Source organism: Leuciscus leuciscus (assembly GCF_965113295.1).
Source record: "Leuciscus leuciscus genome assembly, chromosome: 15".
NCBI classification, from domain to species: Eukaryota; Metazoa; Chordata; class Actinopteri; order Cypriniformes; family Leuciscidae; genus Leuciscus; species Leuciscus leuciscus.
In genome coordinates this window covers 33,504,246-33,519,121 of record NC_138739.1, presented here as the reverse complement: position 1 = coordinate 33,519,121, position 14,876 = coordinate 33,504,246, and the positions used below count along the sequence as shown (strand labels likewise).

Sequence of the window (14,876 nt, the reverse complement as noted above, 5' to 3'; positions counted from 1 at the left end):
GGGGGGCCAGGTCCATGGAGGGAAATGGGGACAGGGAGTGACAGTGCATCAGGCAGCCAGAACGGAGACGACAGTTCATCGGGCGGCCAGGGCGGAGACTCTCCCTCAGGTGGCCAGGGTGGAGCGGCCAGTTCATCGGGCGGCCAGGGTGGAGACTCTCCCCCAGGCGGCCAGGGCAGAGCGAACAGTCCATCTGGCGGCCACGGCGGAGACTTTCCCTCGGGCGGCCACGGCACTGGAACAGACACCGGCTCAGGCACTGGAACCGACACCACCGGCTCAGGAACTGGAACAGACACCACCGGCTCAGGAACTGGAACAGACACCACCGGCTCAGGCTCAGGAACAGACCCCACCGGCTCCGGCTCAGGAACAGACCCCACCGGCTCCGGCTCAGGAACAGACCCCACCGGCTCCGGCTCAGGAACAGACACCACCGGCTCAGGCTCAGGAACAGACACCACCGGCTCAGGCTCAGGAACAGACACCACCGGCTCGGCGGCGGCCATCTTGTCCGAAGACACCGGCTCGGCAGACGTGACGTGAACAGTCTCTGTGGTGGCCATCTTGTCTGAAGACACAGGCCCGGCAGACGTGACGTGAACACTCTCGGCGGCAGCCATCTTGTCCGAAGACACAGGCTCAGGAACAGTCTCTGGATCGGCAGACGTCCTGTGCTTCCTCCATGCCTGCAGTACTGCCACTGCATAAAAAAGGAAGACCACTCTCCTGGCCGTGGCAGGACTGATGGTGGGCGGCTCCCACTGCATGAAAATTGGGATTTCCGACCCCGTAAACGGCCGTAAATCTCCCTAATTTTCGGTAGTTAACGACAATTTACAGCCTGTGAACGTCGCGTTCGTCTGTGCCGAATATTGTCGGAAACGAACCATGACGTATGCAGCGCGCTCGCGCAGGAGGTGTGAATGGCTCTAATTACCATATGAATAGCAGCTCCCACCAGAGAAAGGCTTGAATTTCCTCACTCACTATTGGTTGAACCCACGTGGTTTAAACAAGAAAAATCACTCGTGATTGGTTGGCAGATCTGTTACTATTGGTCACCCTCGCTCATTATAAATTCAAAAAATTATAATATTCATATAAATAATAAAATAAATTATTTTTTTATATTCATAATATGCTATTCTGTGGTATATTCATGTCATTGTTAACCTATGGACTACACTATTATTACCATCAAGGACATGAATTTATAAAGGAAAGGAAAATTTGCCAGGGACATGCTGTTTATTCAAAGAAAGAGCTTTATTAGCACAAACACAAAACAATATACACCTATGTACAAAGCATAGATCATCTGCACACACAACAAATTGGAAGCTCAGTGTCTGTTTTCATCTTCGGAGCTGTAGGTGACTAGCGGCGTTCTCTCTGAATTCGATCCACTTTGAAAACGTCTGTGGTGCGTTGCCCTGTATTTAGGAGTCGCCTCTAATCTCGACTGCAGCGTAGCACAGAGCTCTGTGAGCTCCTGGCTGGTGGTTGAACTTCATCGGACATCAGATCTATGGTGGCGCACTTCCAAATGCCCACGTCATCCTCACCTAGCACACCGTCTCGCTTCTAGCAGCTGTAAAAACAACCAATACAGACAATCAGTACTGTGATGCACTGTGTATGGACACAAAACATCTATTAATGCACGTGAAAAATAGTCACATTGACTAAAAATCTTACCCTCTTTCTTCTCGCTCGACTCCGAGCTGAACTCTTCACAGCTTCGGCCTGCAATGCCAGATCTGGTTGTTTGTACCTGAAGCTCCTGAAGCTCCTGCGTACTGTCTCGTAGTACGTCTTACAGGCAGCTGGAAAACAATTAAATGAGAGTGATATGAATAAAAACAACGCAAGTCACAGTAAAATGAAACAAGGAGAAAATAGTAAAAGTTACTTACAATGTCGTCATGATCAGCGTCATGAAAATCTGGACTTGCAGACATAGCTCCGAGTAAATGTGAGGTTACGCCCTCGTTATGAGGCGAGGTTACTCTATGGAAACAAAATGTATGATTAAGATCGTAAACTATAACGGATCTATTTTCTTATACAAGAGAATGAAAGCATATTACCTTTAAAATGTTTGTAAGTTTTTATGAAAGTAAAAAAATAAAAGAATGTAAGATTCTTTTATTTTTATTTTTTTACCTTGCTCCAGTTCGTAGCGCCCACAATTTGTCTCAGAGTTGAGAAGATGGCATACTGCTTCCTGTAAATTACAGGAATATTTACAATTATTAAACAAATAATAGCCATCAATCCCATGACCTCTTGCTTTATGATGAAATCATGAAAAACAGAATATTCTTACATTTCACAAGGCCTGACAAAATACAAAAGTGACCGATGAGATGAATACTTACTGGGTGTCAACAGGTCTTTGCTCAGAGGTGCGCTAGCATCTTAAGGGCGAAAAAAACAAAGAATATTCAAAAATGTACAATTATTGAAATCAAACAAAAAGGTAAGAATTACCACACTCTGCTCTTCTAAGCAAGACTGTCTGAAACATGTCATTAAGCCAATAAAATAAACTGTTACCAAACTTGATTCTCAAGCAGTAAGTAAAGACCAATTTATAGTTATGCGTCGACCTCCCGCTGTAGCTACAGAGTAGGCTGTGTACATAGCGTACCCTTTAGCACACCCTGACGTGCACCTCTCCCAAAATGTAACAATGCGTCAATTTTACGTGGACGGAAGCGCTGTGATTGGTCTAGAACGCCTCCCTCGGGTTTCACAGGCTTCTTTCTGCATGTGTAATTGTGCGTCAACAGGGACAACAATGCAGAAGTATAAATGAAACAGTGTAGCCTATAGCGTAGAGGCTCGGGCTTCGGTCTGACGCAAAAGTATAAATCAGCCTTAAAGGATTAGTTCACCTCAAAATGAAAATTTCCTGATAATTTACTCACACTGAGTGACAAGATATCCATGTCTGTCTTTCCTCAGTGGAAAAGAAATTAAGTTTAAGGAAAACATTTCCATATTTTTAATGGCATATACTTGAATGGCAACCAAAGATCTCAATGTTCCAAGACGGTTCAAATGTCCGTCTCAATGCAGCTTCAGAGTCTCTACACAATCCCAGTCGAGAAATCAAGTTCTTATCTAGCAAAACCATCTGTCATTTTCTAAAATTATATATACACATTTATGTATTTTTTAAACAATTGTTTGTCTTGTGCTAGTCTGCTGGCATTACAGACATTTGAACCTTCTTTGAACATTGGGATTGTTGGTTGCCATTAAAGTATATGCCATTAAAAATATGGAAATGTTTTCCTTAAACTTAATTTATTTTCCACTGAAAAAAGAAATAAAGGTTGGGGCAACAGATAAAGTGAATACTCACTGGAAATTTCCTTGCGCTGAAATCTGGCTGCACATTTCTCCGGGTCAGAGAAGGCTTCCACAAGACATTCAAAGTTTGACTTAGAGTCTGAAACACATGAGTCAGCCAGTAAGTACGGTCATGTTGCCTATACTAAATTAATAATGAAATACTGGAGTCATTACTACACTTAATTAAGAGTGAGAAGAACCTACTCATCTTGAATGGACAAAAAGCGCGAATGTTTTAGTTTCATCTTTCCATAGAACGTTTGAAAAGTAACTGAAACTACTGGAACTTCAAACGGGCAGAGGGACGACCAGACTCTGACCATAGAACGCTGCCCGTTTGAAGTTCCAGGAGTTTCAGTTACTTTTCAAACGTTCTATGGAAAGATGAAACTAAAACATTCGCGCTTTTTGTCCATTCAAGATGAGTAGGTTCTCACTCTAAGCGGCTTAAATAACTCTGACCAGCACTGTATATATTTAAAATAGATTATTCACAAGCAGTAAAAAACTACTTGTCTTGAATGGAGTGTGACTTTGTGCAGAGCAATGTTTTGTGCAGGGGGAAAAGTACTTACCAGGAGTGGACATTTCACTGCCAGGACGCTCCACTTGGCTAGACATGGCACAATCTTTATTAGATAAAACACATGAATGAGCCTGTGACTTATGTTGTACACAACACAATATTATGTTTAAGTTGTCATCAGTACTCACCAGTATTGTGCAACATGCTGGTGTCCTCAATGGGCTGCAGCTTCCTTCGTACATTATTGAAGGGGGTAACGTTATATCTTGACGCTTATGCAGAGGTAATGTAAAATAAAATATATAAAGTTAAAGAATTTAATTTTTAAACTGCAATTATAAATTAAGAGAAAACGATTACCCCTGATATTCTCATCCGAACCCAATAATACTGCAAAATAAAAATAAAATCAATCATTTGTATAAAATTTCAGGCCCAATTTGTATCAACCGATTTTATATTTCAAATGTATAAAATATCTGAAAATGAGAACACCATTTCTAACAGAACCCTCCGATTTTTTCTTTTTTTTTTTTAAGTGTGCTTCCTCGTAACGTTAGTTAGATCTAATCACCTCATCGTCCTTCTCCTCTGCCTGGTAACGTTGTTACAGGTGTCACATTCACGACGCACATTTATAAATTAGACAATTCACCTTTAAACCCACCTTGCATCATCTGTGAACCCCGTAGCAAGCTGCTATATGGACAAGCTAACTTAGTTAGCAAAGAGCTAAGTTAGCCAGTCAGACTCAGAAGTTCAGAACTCTATGCCATGCTGCTATCGGTTTACGTGCAGTTCACGTGCAGTTTAGTATCCCAAATTGACATATTCTCTCGTGTACAGCTAAAATAACATGGAAACTGAACATGTCATGAACCATGAGCAGCAAGCTAACTTTAAAAAAAAAAAAAAAGCGCCAAAAGCTAACGAGAAGGTTGTTTACACAGAGAGTGCGCGCGCGCGACCGGCTCTCTCTCTCTCTGGTCGTTCTTTTAGTTAAAACATGCGCCCTGTCACAAACGCAGCCGTTCATCTACATTACTCACCGATCAAATAAGACTTTGGCGGGACAAAAATTCACTTTGGCAGGCGCTAAAACAAGTTCAATGCAGGAAAATTCATGCGTGAGTTTCCATTTGACTCGCACGGTCATGCGCACGGTAGCCAGGCAAATGGCGAGCTCAGCTGTTGTTGACGCTGTGTGTGCTTCAAGATTATGACGCAAGTGCTAAGATTCCGATTGGCCAAGAGAAAAAGTGCTAAGATTCCGATTGGCCCAGAGAAATGTAAATTATAAGATTTATCCAATAATGTTTCGCAATTCTAGCCTGCATGGCAGTTTACTGTGAGAAACAATACAGAAAATACAGGAATATATAATTGTTTGTGTTTTGTTAGCTTAAGTTTCAGTGTGGATTGTTTGTGTAACCTTTAGACATTAATGAAGATAATTTAATATTTTGTCTAAATCATGCAGAAAACCATCTATCTTTGGATAAAAGTGTCTGACAAATGGATAAATGTAAAATAATATATATTGCCACTGTACACTGTAAGTCCAGATGTTCCTTCATGAACAACAGCTTTTTAAAGTGGATTTTAATGTGGTTATTCAATTTGTCCCATTTTGTCTGTTTAATAATACTGCTATCACAAAAAGGGCAGTGAAAATTTCTGCAACATGTTGTGCATTGCTCCAAAAGTGGTAGTGTCACAGGCGGGGGGCGCTAACCGCCTCCCCTAAGTTGCGTACCACCCTGAGGAGCAAGACCGTATTCCCACAAAGTCAGAACAGGACACAGAATAGCTTCAAAAGGTTTTATATTTATTAAATGATTAAAAGAGTCTTTAAAGTAAGCAATTACTCCCAGGAGGAATCGACCAGCAGTTCCTCGTTCTCTCTTCAGACAGAGAATGGAGGGTACGTATACTTCACAGCTTTAGCAGGCTCTTCACTGGACTCAGACAGAGAGTGGCGGGTACGTATAACTCACAGCTTCAGCAGGCTCTTCACTGGACTCAGACAGAGAGTGGCGGGTACGTATAACTCACAGCTTCAGCAGGCTCTTCACTGGACTCAGACAGAGAATGGAGGGTACGTATAACTCACAGCTTCAGCAGGCTCTTCACTGGACTCAGACAGAGAATGGAGGGTACGTATAACTCACAGCTTTAGCAGGCTCTTCACTAGACTCAGACAGAGAGTGGCGGGTACGTATAACTCACAGCTTCAGCAGGCTCTTCACTGGACTCAGACAGAGAGTGGCGGGTACGTATAACTCACAGCTTTAGCAGGCTCTTCACTGGACTCAGACAGAGAGTGGCGGGTACGTATAACTCACAGCTTTAGCAGGCTCTTCACTGGACTCAGACAGAGAGTGGCGGGTACGTATAACTCACAGCTTTAGCAGGCTCTTCACTGGACTCAAACAGAGAGTGGCGGGTACGTATAACTCACAGCTTCAGCAGGCTCTTCACTGGACTCAGGAGGCTGTTTATCTGGAACTGTAGATGCAGACCAAACAATCCGAAACCGTCAAAGCACTCGTGCACACACTTCAACCTTCCCAATGTGAACACTTTAAGAACAAGACACTTCAAAACAGTAAACTCACTGTGACCAAGGCAATTGAACAGTGTCCAAACAAACATCTCCTTGAAGTTGGGCTGGGCTGGTTAGCTGCTGTGTTGAAAGAAGAGCAGTACAACAGTAGGGTAGTAGAGCAGCAGAACAGTAGAACAGTCGGGCCGAGGGAATCCCTTTTCAACTGGCAGAGAAAACAGAATATGAGCAAAGCTCACCATACAGGTCAGGGGAGTCACAGGCTGTCACACATCCCATCACATTGAACCACGAAGCAGGCACACACGCCTCTCAACCCGACAATCGGGGCCGTGTCCACGCGACGGCGGCAGCCGTAGTGATCGCGAATTCCAGTTCCGTCAGAATGCCGGTTTCGTTTCAGATCCTCGTCGGTTTCGCGTTACAAACGCGCTCGATCAAATCGTCGGCCGAGCGCCCCTTCCTGGGCGCCGGTCTCTCCCTCGTCTCCTGCCGCGTTCTCCCCCGCGTCTGCTGCCCTTTCCTCGGCCGAGCGCCCCTTCCTGGGCGCCGGTCTCTCCCTCGTCTCCTGCCGCGTTCTCCCCCGCGTCTGCTACTCTCCAACTGTCAGCAACAATGAACATATAAAGCACTCCCATCACACATGTGGGCCAATCGCCAGCATAGACTATTCCCGCCGAACACCTGAAGCTGATTTATCTATTAGATTGCTAGATTGTCACCATTAACATCCAGGCACAGGAAACAGCCATTTTGCTGGGTGTTACATTAAAAACATTCCCAGAGGGAAACCCATTCCCTGGCATGTGCGTTCCTCCCCCACTGAACATAGTCAGCCCGTGACATCCTCCCCCACTATTGAGTTCTAGTCCCTAGAACCTGGATGGAAAAAAAAAAAGTCTCTGGAATGGCACAGTGGGGATAGCGGATCGTTGCTACAACACAAGTGAGGCAGTATTAATACAGTAGAGCAGCAGAACAATAATACACCTCCAGTATGGAAGTTGTTTAAAATAGCATGCACTTGCTTGTCCCAGCCCAAAGTCATCTCTCTTGCTCTCATCAGATTCCGTCTTCCACGGCCCAAGGCAATCCAGCTCTCAAATCACTCGTAATTGCTGTCATCTCCTCGCTACCCCCTCCCAAGTCACGTCTCCAGTGTATCCAGACAGCTCTTGAATCAGCCATCTGAAACTTGCCGCAAACCTCCAGGCCACCATCACGTCCTCCCTTTAGCCGGGCATACTGCTCCCGCATTCAGTCCCTGCAAGCCAGGCACTCGGTGCGCGACTTCCACCCCTGCAAACTCAGCTTGATCCTCCGAACCTCCGCACCCAAGGGGCACCCATTAAGACCGGCATAACTTGGGGGCATGTTGCTGGTGCTTCGTCGTCTGACATTTGGAGGTCTACGGTTGCTCAAACCCAGGGCGGAATCCTGCCGACTACGCCAAGTGTCACAGGCGGGGGGCGCTAACCGCCTCCCCTAAGTTGCGTACCACCCTGAGGAGCAAGACCGTATTCCCACAAAGTCAGAACAGGACACAGAATAGCTTCAAAAGGTTTTATATTTATTAAATGATTAAAAGAGTCTTTAAAGTAAGCAATTACTCCCAGGAGGAATCGACCAGCAGTTCCTCGTTCTCTCTTCAGACAGAGAATGGAGGGTACGTATACTTCACAGCTTTAGCAGGCTCTTCACTGGACTCAGACAGAGAATGGAGGGTACGTATAACTCACAGCTTCAGCAGGCTCTTCACTGGACTCAGACAGAGAGTGGCGGGTACGTATAACTCACAGCTTCAGCAGGCTCTTCACTGGACTCAGACAGAGAATGGAGGGTACGTATAACTCACAGCTTTAGCAGGCTCTTCACTAGACTCAGACAGAGAGTGGCGGGTACGTATAACTCACAGCTTCAGCAGGCTCTTCAGCAGCCGTAGTGATCGCGAATTCCAGTTCCGTCAGAATGCCGGTTTCGTTTCAGATCCTCGTCGGTTTCGCGTTACAAACGCGCTCGATCAAATCGTCGGCCGAGCGCCCCTTCCTGGGCGCCGGTCTCTCCCTCGTCTCCTGCCGCGTTCTCCCCCGCGTCTGCTGCCCTTTCCTCGGCCGAGCGCCCCTTCCTGGGCGCCGGTCTCTCCCTCGTCTCCTGCCGCGTTCTCCCCCGCGTCTGCTACTCTCCAACTGTCAGCAACAATGAACATATAAAGCACTCCCATCACACATGTGGGCCAATCGCCAGCATAGACTATTCCCGCTGAACACCTGAAGCTGATTTATCTATTAGATTGCTAGATTGTCACCATTAACATCCAGGCACAGGAAACAGCCATTTTGCTGGGTGTTACATTAAAAACATTCCCAGAGGGAAACCCATTCCCTGGCATGTGCGTTCCTCCCCCACTGAACATAGTCACCCCGTGACAGTAGCGCTATTCAAACTCCACTGGCTACCTGTCACATTCAGGATTGATTTTAAAATTTTACTATTTGTGTATAAAGCTCTTAACAAACCGGCCCCCCAATATCTGACCAATCTCCTCTGCCCGTACACTCCATCTCGTACTTTGAGATCCAGTGATCACTGTCTTCTTATCGTGCCCAGATCCAGACTTAAAAAACGAGGCGACTGCACTTTTGCGACTGCAGGCCCAAAACTTTGGAACAGTCTACCCCTCTATATCAGACTAGCTCCCTCAATTTCCATCTTCAAAACATCCTTGAAAACTTATTTATTTTCTCTTGCTTTTAATACCCCTTGACTATGATACAACTATTGCCTTTTTTTTATTTATTTTTTTTTTATTTTTTTTTTTATTGTCCTGTTTTTATCTATTGCCCTGTACAGCACTTTGGTCAGCCTTGGCTGTTTTTAATTGTGCGTTATAAATAAATATTGTATTGTATTGTATTTTTGTTTTAATTAAGTTAATACCTTTTAGTCACCTAGGATAAAACTCCCCCTGCTACCCTCATTTGCATTTGTAAAGCTCACAGCAGTCTCATTTACATGTTAAAGCATTAGAGGGAGGGGGGTCAAGGGGCAAGCAAGTCCCACGTCAATTTCCGACAATTTCCGACAGTTTGCAGTGTTGCCTGTAAATTGCCGTTTGCAGTCGTAAACCTGAACTTCCACGACAATCTACAGCGCCGGTAACTGTCGAAAATCCCACTTTTCATGCAGTGGATCCGAGACGATCTCAGGGATGACAGCGGGCTGCTCGGAGGGGACGGCCTCCGGAACGACAGCGGGCTGCTCAGAGGGGACGGCCTCCGGGCCATTGGGGAGGCAGGAAGTCTTCCTCCTCCGCCTCCGGACCACCGGACTCGAGACCACCGGAACTGGGACCACCGGACTCGGGATCACCAGAACTAGGACCACCTGACTCGGGACCACCTGACTCAGGACCACCGGAACTGGGACCACCTGAACTGGGACCACCTGAACTGGGACCACCGGACCCGGGACCACCGGAACTGGGTCCACCGGGACAGTTACAGAGGGAGCCTTTCTCCTCCTCCTGTGTTTTGGAGCCACTGAACTCTGGACCACCGGCACTGGAACCACCGGCACAGTCACGGAGGAGGTCTTCCTTCTCCTCCTCTTTCTCCGATGGCAATGTGCAGGTTCTGAGCTGGGCGGAATCAGTGGTGAAGGGTGCTTAGGGGAATTCAGCGCCATGGCCTCCTCAGTCTGGCGGGCCCAAAAAGCCAGGCCCTGAAAAATGTTCATGCTGCTGGATCCTTTGTGTGACGGAGTCATTCTGTCACGATCGCTAGCGGAGAAATGGGTGGATCCAAACGCAGCAACATGGTAATCAGGGCAATCCAACTCGTCATCATCCATGCAAAGGTAAAAATCAAAGTAATTAGAATCGTAGTCATCCATGCCAGGGTTGAAATCCATTTAATCAGTTCAATAACCAATAACACAAAACAAGCAAGAACAACAACGAAAACAGACCTTAGCATTGACAAGTGACATACAATAATGACTCCGTAACATGAACTAACACAAACAGGGTATTTATGCACAGACACTAACAACATAAATGGGAACAGCTGGGTGTAATCACAAGTGATGGGAACAAACAAGGATTATGGGAAATGTGGTTCCAGGATGAATGGAGACAGAAAGGAAGGAAGGGACCTCTAGTGGACACACAGTGGAAACACAACAGACACTGTGACACATGGACCCTCAAAGAGCCCCAGTGCACTGCCTCAAAACACAACTCCAGTTTGGCTTTAATGTCTTTACAAAGTTTTACTGATATTTTTGATTCTTGCATGTTTGGTTTATCTTGACCATTGACACTTGTTAATTTTCCATATATTATTAAAAAATACTACAAAATTAAGGTTAAGGTCGATGTCTTCATGGCCAAACCAAAGCAAGACATCATATTCTGTAGAGAATATCCAGTTTCCTCCTCTGCCTCCAATAGGCTGATAGTGATAGTTCTCCACAATCTAAACCAGTTGAACAACTCTGATACTTTTCATAATAAACCTTTAAATAGACTGTATATTCAGTGTCTACAAAGTGTAGGTTGGTTATGATGAGGAAACATTTATTTGGAATTCAAACATTATTTTCAGAGAATCCTTGTGGTGTGTGTTTTTCCTAGTAGAAACCATGTAAGGGAAGTGTATACCTATTTTTTTTTTATCTTTTTTTTTGGTTATGAGAAAACATTTAGTTTTATTAAAATTTCCAATATAAACAACCAAATAAATATCCCAAAACTTCAACAGATGAAAAAGAGATTGTCTGCGTACAATGAAAAACAAAGCTCTGAATATTCCTGAGGAGACTGAAGATTTAAACAATGTCTGTAACTTTACAACACAACTTTTTAAATTAAAAACATAACACACAAATTACCCAATTTCACACATCATTGATGATCAGCTGTACAGTCTGAAGTTCAGATGTGTTTGTGATTTTAGGTGTATTTTCCTACATCAGCGTATTGAAGATTGGTGAGTTTGATGGAAAATCACCAGTTTCAGTTTCTAGAAAAACTCTGAAAATCACCAGGGAAACTTTCAGTTCTGTTCTCATAGTCTGAATCCTGTTTCTGACTTTCTGCTGGGAATTATATCACACACAATATTCACTGACTCTGTGTCCCCAGCTCACATCAATGTCTAGTTAAGATCCCCTTATAAAGTCATTTAAATTTGTGTTTGCGAATGTTTGTTTGTCTTTGTCTCTTTTAGTTTGCAGAAGTGTATCACCTGATGCCATTGTTTGATGATTTATCAGAATAGTGTTGCTGAGGCTCCAGGATACTGTTATAAACATTGCCACAAGTAAGAAGAGTCCAGTCCTATTTCTCCACAGATTTCTATACTGAGATCCATCAAGAGCCTCATTTGGCCCTCAAAGAGCCCCAGTTACTGTAAAGAGCCCAACACCATGTCTCTGGACATTATGATCATTTGCTCGGTTCACTCTGTTCCTCTTCTGATTAAGCAGTTATCATTGTGCATGAAATGTTACGTGTCAAAATTTTGCAATATTCAGCAGCACACAAGACAGAAGTATCCTGGAGTGAGTGACGTACAGTAAGACATGAACAAAGTTATAATGGGATTTGGGACAAAAAAATTATTAATTTGATGTGCTGTCAGGAATTAATAATTTTTGTCTAAACGATGTGCAGTTTTAATCTTAAAGAAATATAAAATGATAAATATAAAATTATCTTCCAGTATTAGTGTTAGAGCTGTGTAGCAGTTTTTATCTGTTTAATCTTTTGCACACTGTGTACAAATACATTGTTTTAATTGACATGATATCAAACATGTTTGGTAAATGATGTGCAGTACTAACATGAAATGATACAAAATACATTTAATACTGTCAAACGCAGCGTGACAAAGAACACTTGTGGTAAAGATGGAAACTCATTGACAAACTCATTTCTTTTAGATACAGCAAAATCATGTTCCTTATTCAGTGTGTGAAGATCTTATTGTGTTAGGCTACTCAATAAAAACAATGTGATGCATTTGCCAAGAATATAATGGAACAAAACAATGTATTTTGCACCAGAGAAGAACCAATTAAAGATCTATAAATTAAGATAAAATCCAGATAGAGTCAGCTTGAGTTATTTTTGGTAACACTTTATTTTACAGTGTCCTTGTTACATATGTTACATGTACTTACCATAGTAATAACAGTAAATTATGCATAATTACATGCAACTAACCCTCAACCAAATCCTAATCCTACCCTAACTCTAAGTACATGTAGTTGCTTAATATTACTCAGTACTGAAATATATAATAACACTGTAACAATGAAACCTTAAAATAAGGTATTTTTTTTCAAGAGAAATATGATGAAACAAATCATAAGCACTGCGGATAATACAGCTGATGCAACACAAATATTAAAGGTCATTATATTTACACTGTCTGCTTCTCCTGTATCTTCTGCTTAGTTTTTGGTGGATTTGTTTCATGTTTCCTATCATTTTCCTATCATTTACATACAGCAGCATTCAGACTGGAGCATCATAGTTGGTCAAACACTTATTGTATTTAGATTAGGGCTGGGAAAAGATTAATCGCGATTAATCGCATCCAAAATAAAAGTTTGTGTCTACATGATATATGTGTGTGTACGGTGTATAATTATTTTGTATATATAAATACACACACATATGCATGTATATATTTAAGAAATATTTGCATGTATACGGTATATATTTATATATAATTTATATTATATATAAATTTAAATATTTTATATATAAATAACAAATATTTCTTAAATATGTACATGCAAGTGTGTATTTATATATATACAAAATAATTATACACCGTACACACACATATATCATGTAGACACAAACTTTTATTTTGGATGCGATTAATCACGATTAATCTTTTCCCAGCCCTAATTTAGATTTAATAAAACTTTTTAAAGTTAAAATCATATATTAATCACACTATTTTTATAGTTTTGCACACTAGTTTTGTTAAACCACATTTCTGCTTTCACACTTTGGATAAAAGCGTCATCCAAATTTATAAATGTAAATGCAAAACATTTGGTGTTAGTAGAAAGTATAAGATTGTAAATATCAAAACAATTCTGAGAGATGCATCATTTTCATCAAAACAATTTATTGGGTCTTGATCATAAGAATATAACGGTACAAAACATCGTGTCTTTTACATCAGAAAACTGTAAAAATTTAATTTAACTTACAAAGTGGAAAGATAAGGCAAAGTTATGTATAGCATACTTTATACAATGGCAAGTAAAAACACTTAAAACTGATAATCATAAAGGGTATAAAATATAAATAATCATTAAGGCAAGAATATGTAACGTTTGTTCCTTTAGCAGTTGCAGAATAAAATACTTGTAGAGGAACATTAAGGCCCAATCCCAATTCACCCCTTGCCTCTACCCCTCCGTTTTGCGCGTTCCCGTGAAGGGGTAGGGTTGTCTCAATTCTCTTTTGGTTGGAGGGGTAGGGGTAAGGGGAAGGGCCAGATAGCCCTTGAAACTAAGGGGCTGTTTACACCAGGCCACTTCATGCGTTTTCTCAGATCGGATAGCAATCTGATTTATCAAAACGATTCCATTTACACCTGGTCACATAAATGTGTTTTTGCGAAACGGATTTAAATCCGATCTTCAATTCCTGCGCTATATGCAGATTTAATGGGGTGCACGTCACCGAAAGCAACAGATATGAGTTTCATTTTATTGATCATCAGCTAAAATTTCAAAATCAAAGACCGCATAAGTGAGAGCGGCAACAGCCCTGGTAAGATCATTTCGTTTTTTAAGTATTTACTTTTAACGATGATGATTGTGTTAAGCGTCTACGACTTACTTTCACTTTGATTTGCGATAGTTTGCACGTTGGCTTAATGAATAGATGCTCAGCTTCTCATATGCAGTGATGCGTGTTCCAGTAGCGTCGTCATATCTGGCTATAACATTACATTTAGCCTATAACACGCTCTCACACGTTTATTTTTTTAGCATATTTGGGAGGAGTACAATTTACATATGTGGTTTCAACAACCAGATGCATTTACACTTGTCCAGTTTCGTCTGGAATGCAGCCCAGACCACCTCCTGAAGTGGTTTGAGCGATCGGATTCAAATCCGTCTCGAATGCGTTTCGGAGGGCATTTACACCTGGTCTTTTCACGATCGGATAGCTATCCGATCTGAGAAAACGCATGAAGTGGCCAGGTGTAAACAGCCCCTAAGATTTTTCGGGACCACACTTCAAACGAAGGGGTATGAGAAATGTACCTGCATACACCGGCTAATCATTTTCTTTATGTCACATTCAATCTTGTGTTCATATTTACGGTCATGTTCTTCAAAGAAACGGTTGCAAAAAAAATCGCTAAAGTTCGTTAACAATAT

General features: G+C 42.5%; 2 protein-coding genes across 3 annotated transcripts in view; one reads left to right on the top strand and one right to left on the bottom strand.

The window, feature by feature from the left end:
* The window catches only part of LOC309475517 (uncharacterized protein), a 174,914-nt gene that overhangs the window by 25,159 nt on the left and 134,879 nt on the right, over positions 1-14,876 (top strand). The window lies entirely within an intron of this gene.
* Positions 1,251-5,049, bottom strand: LOC309475533 (uncharacterized protein). 2 transcript variants are annotated; one of them, XM_082138379.1, is made up of 9 exons: positions 4,942-5,049; positions 4,081-4,164; positions 3,942-3,995; positions 3,377-3,463; positions 2,385-2,423; positions 2,170-2,230; positions 1,920-2,013; positions 1,702-1,829; positions 1,251-1,594 (listed from the first exon to the last, which is right to left on the bottom strand). In XM_082138379.1, exons 2-6 carry the CDS (start codon positions 4,094-4,096, stop codon positions 2,202-2,204), a joined length of 225 nt encoding a protein of 74 aa, XP_081994505.1. In that variant the 5' UTR covers positions 4,097-4,164; positions 4,942-5,049; the 3' UTR covers positions 1,251-1,594; positions 1,702-1,829; positions 1,920-2,013; positions 2,170-2,201. The 2 variants fall into 2 exon arrangements, with proteins under 2 accessions (XP_081994505.1, XP_081994504.1); XM_082138378.1 differs by lacking the exon at positions 4,942-5,049 and adding an exon at positions 4,560-4,623.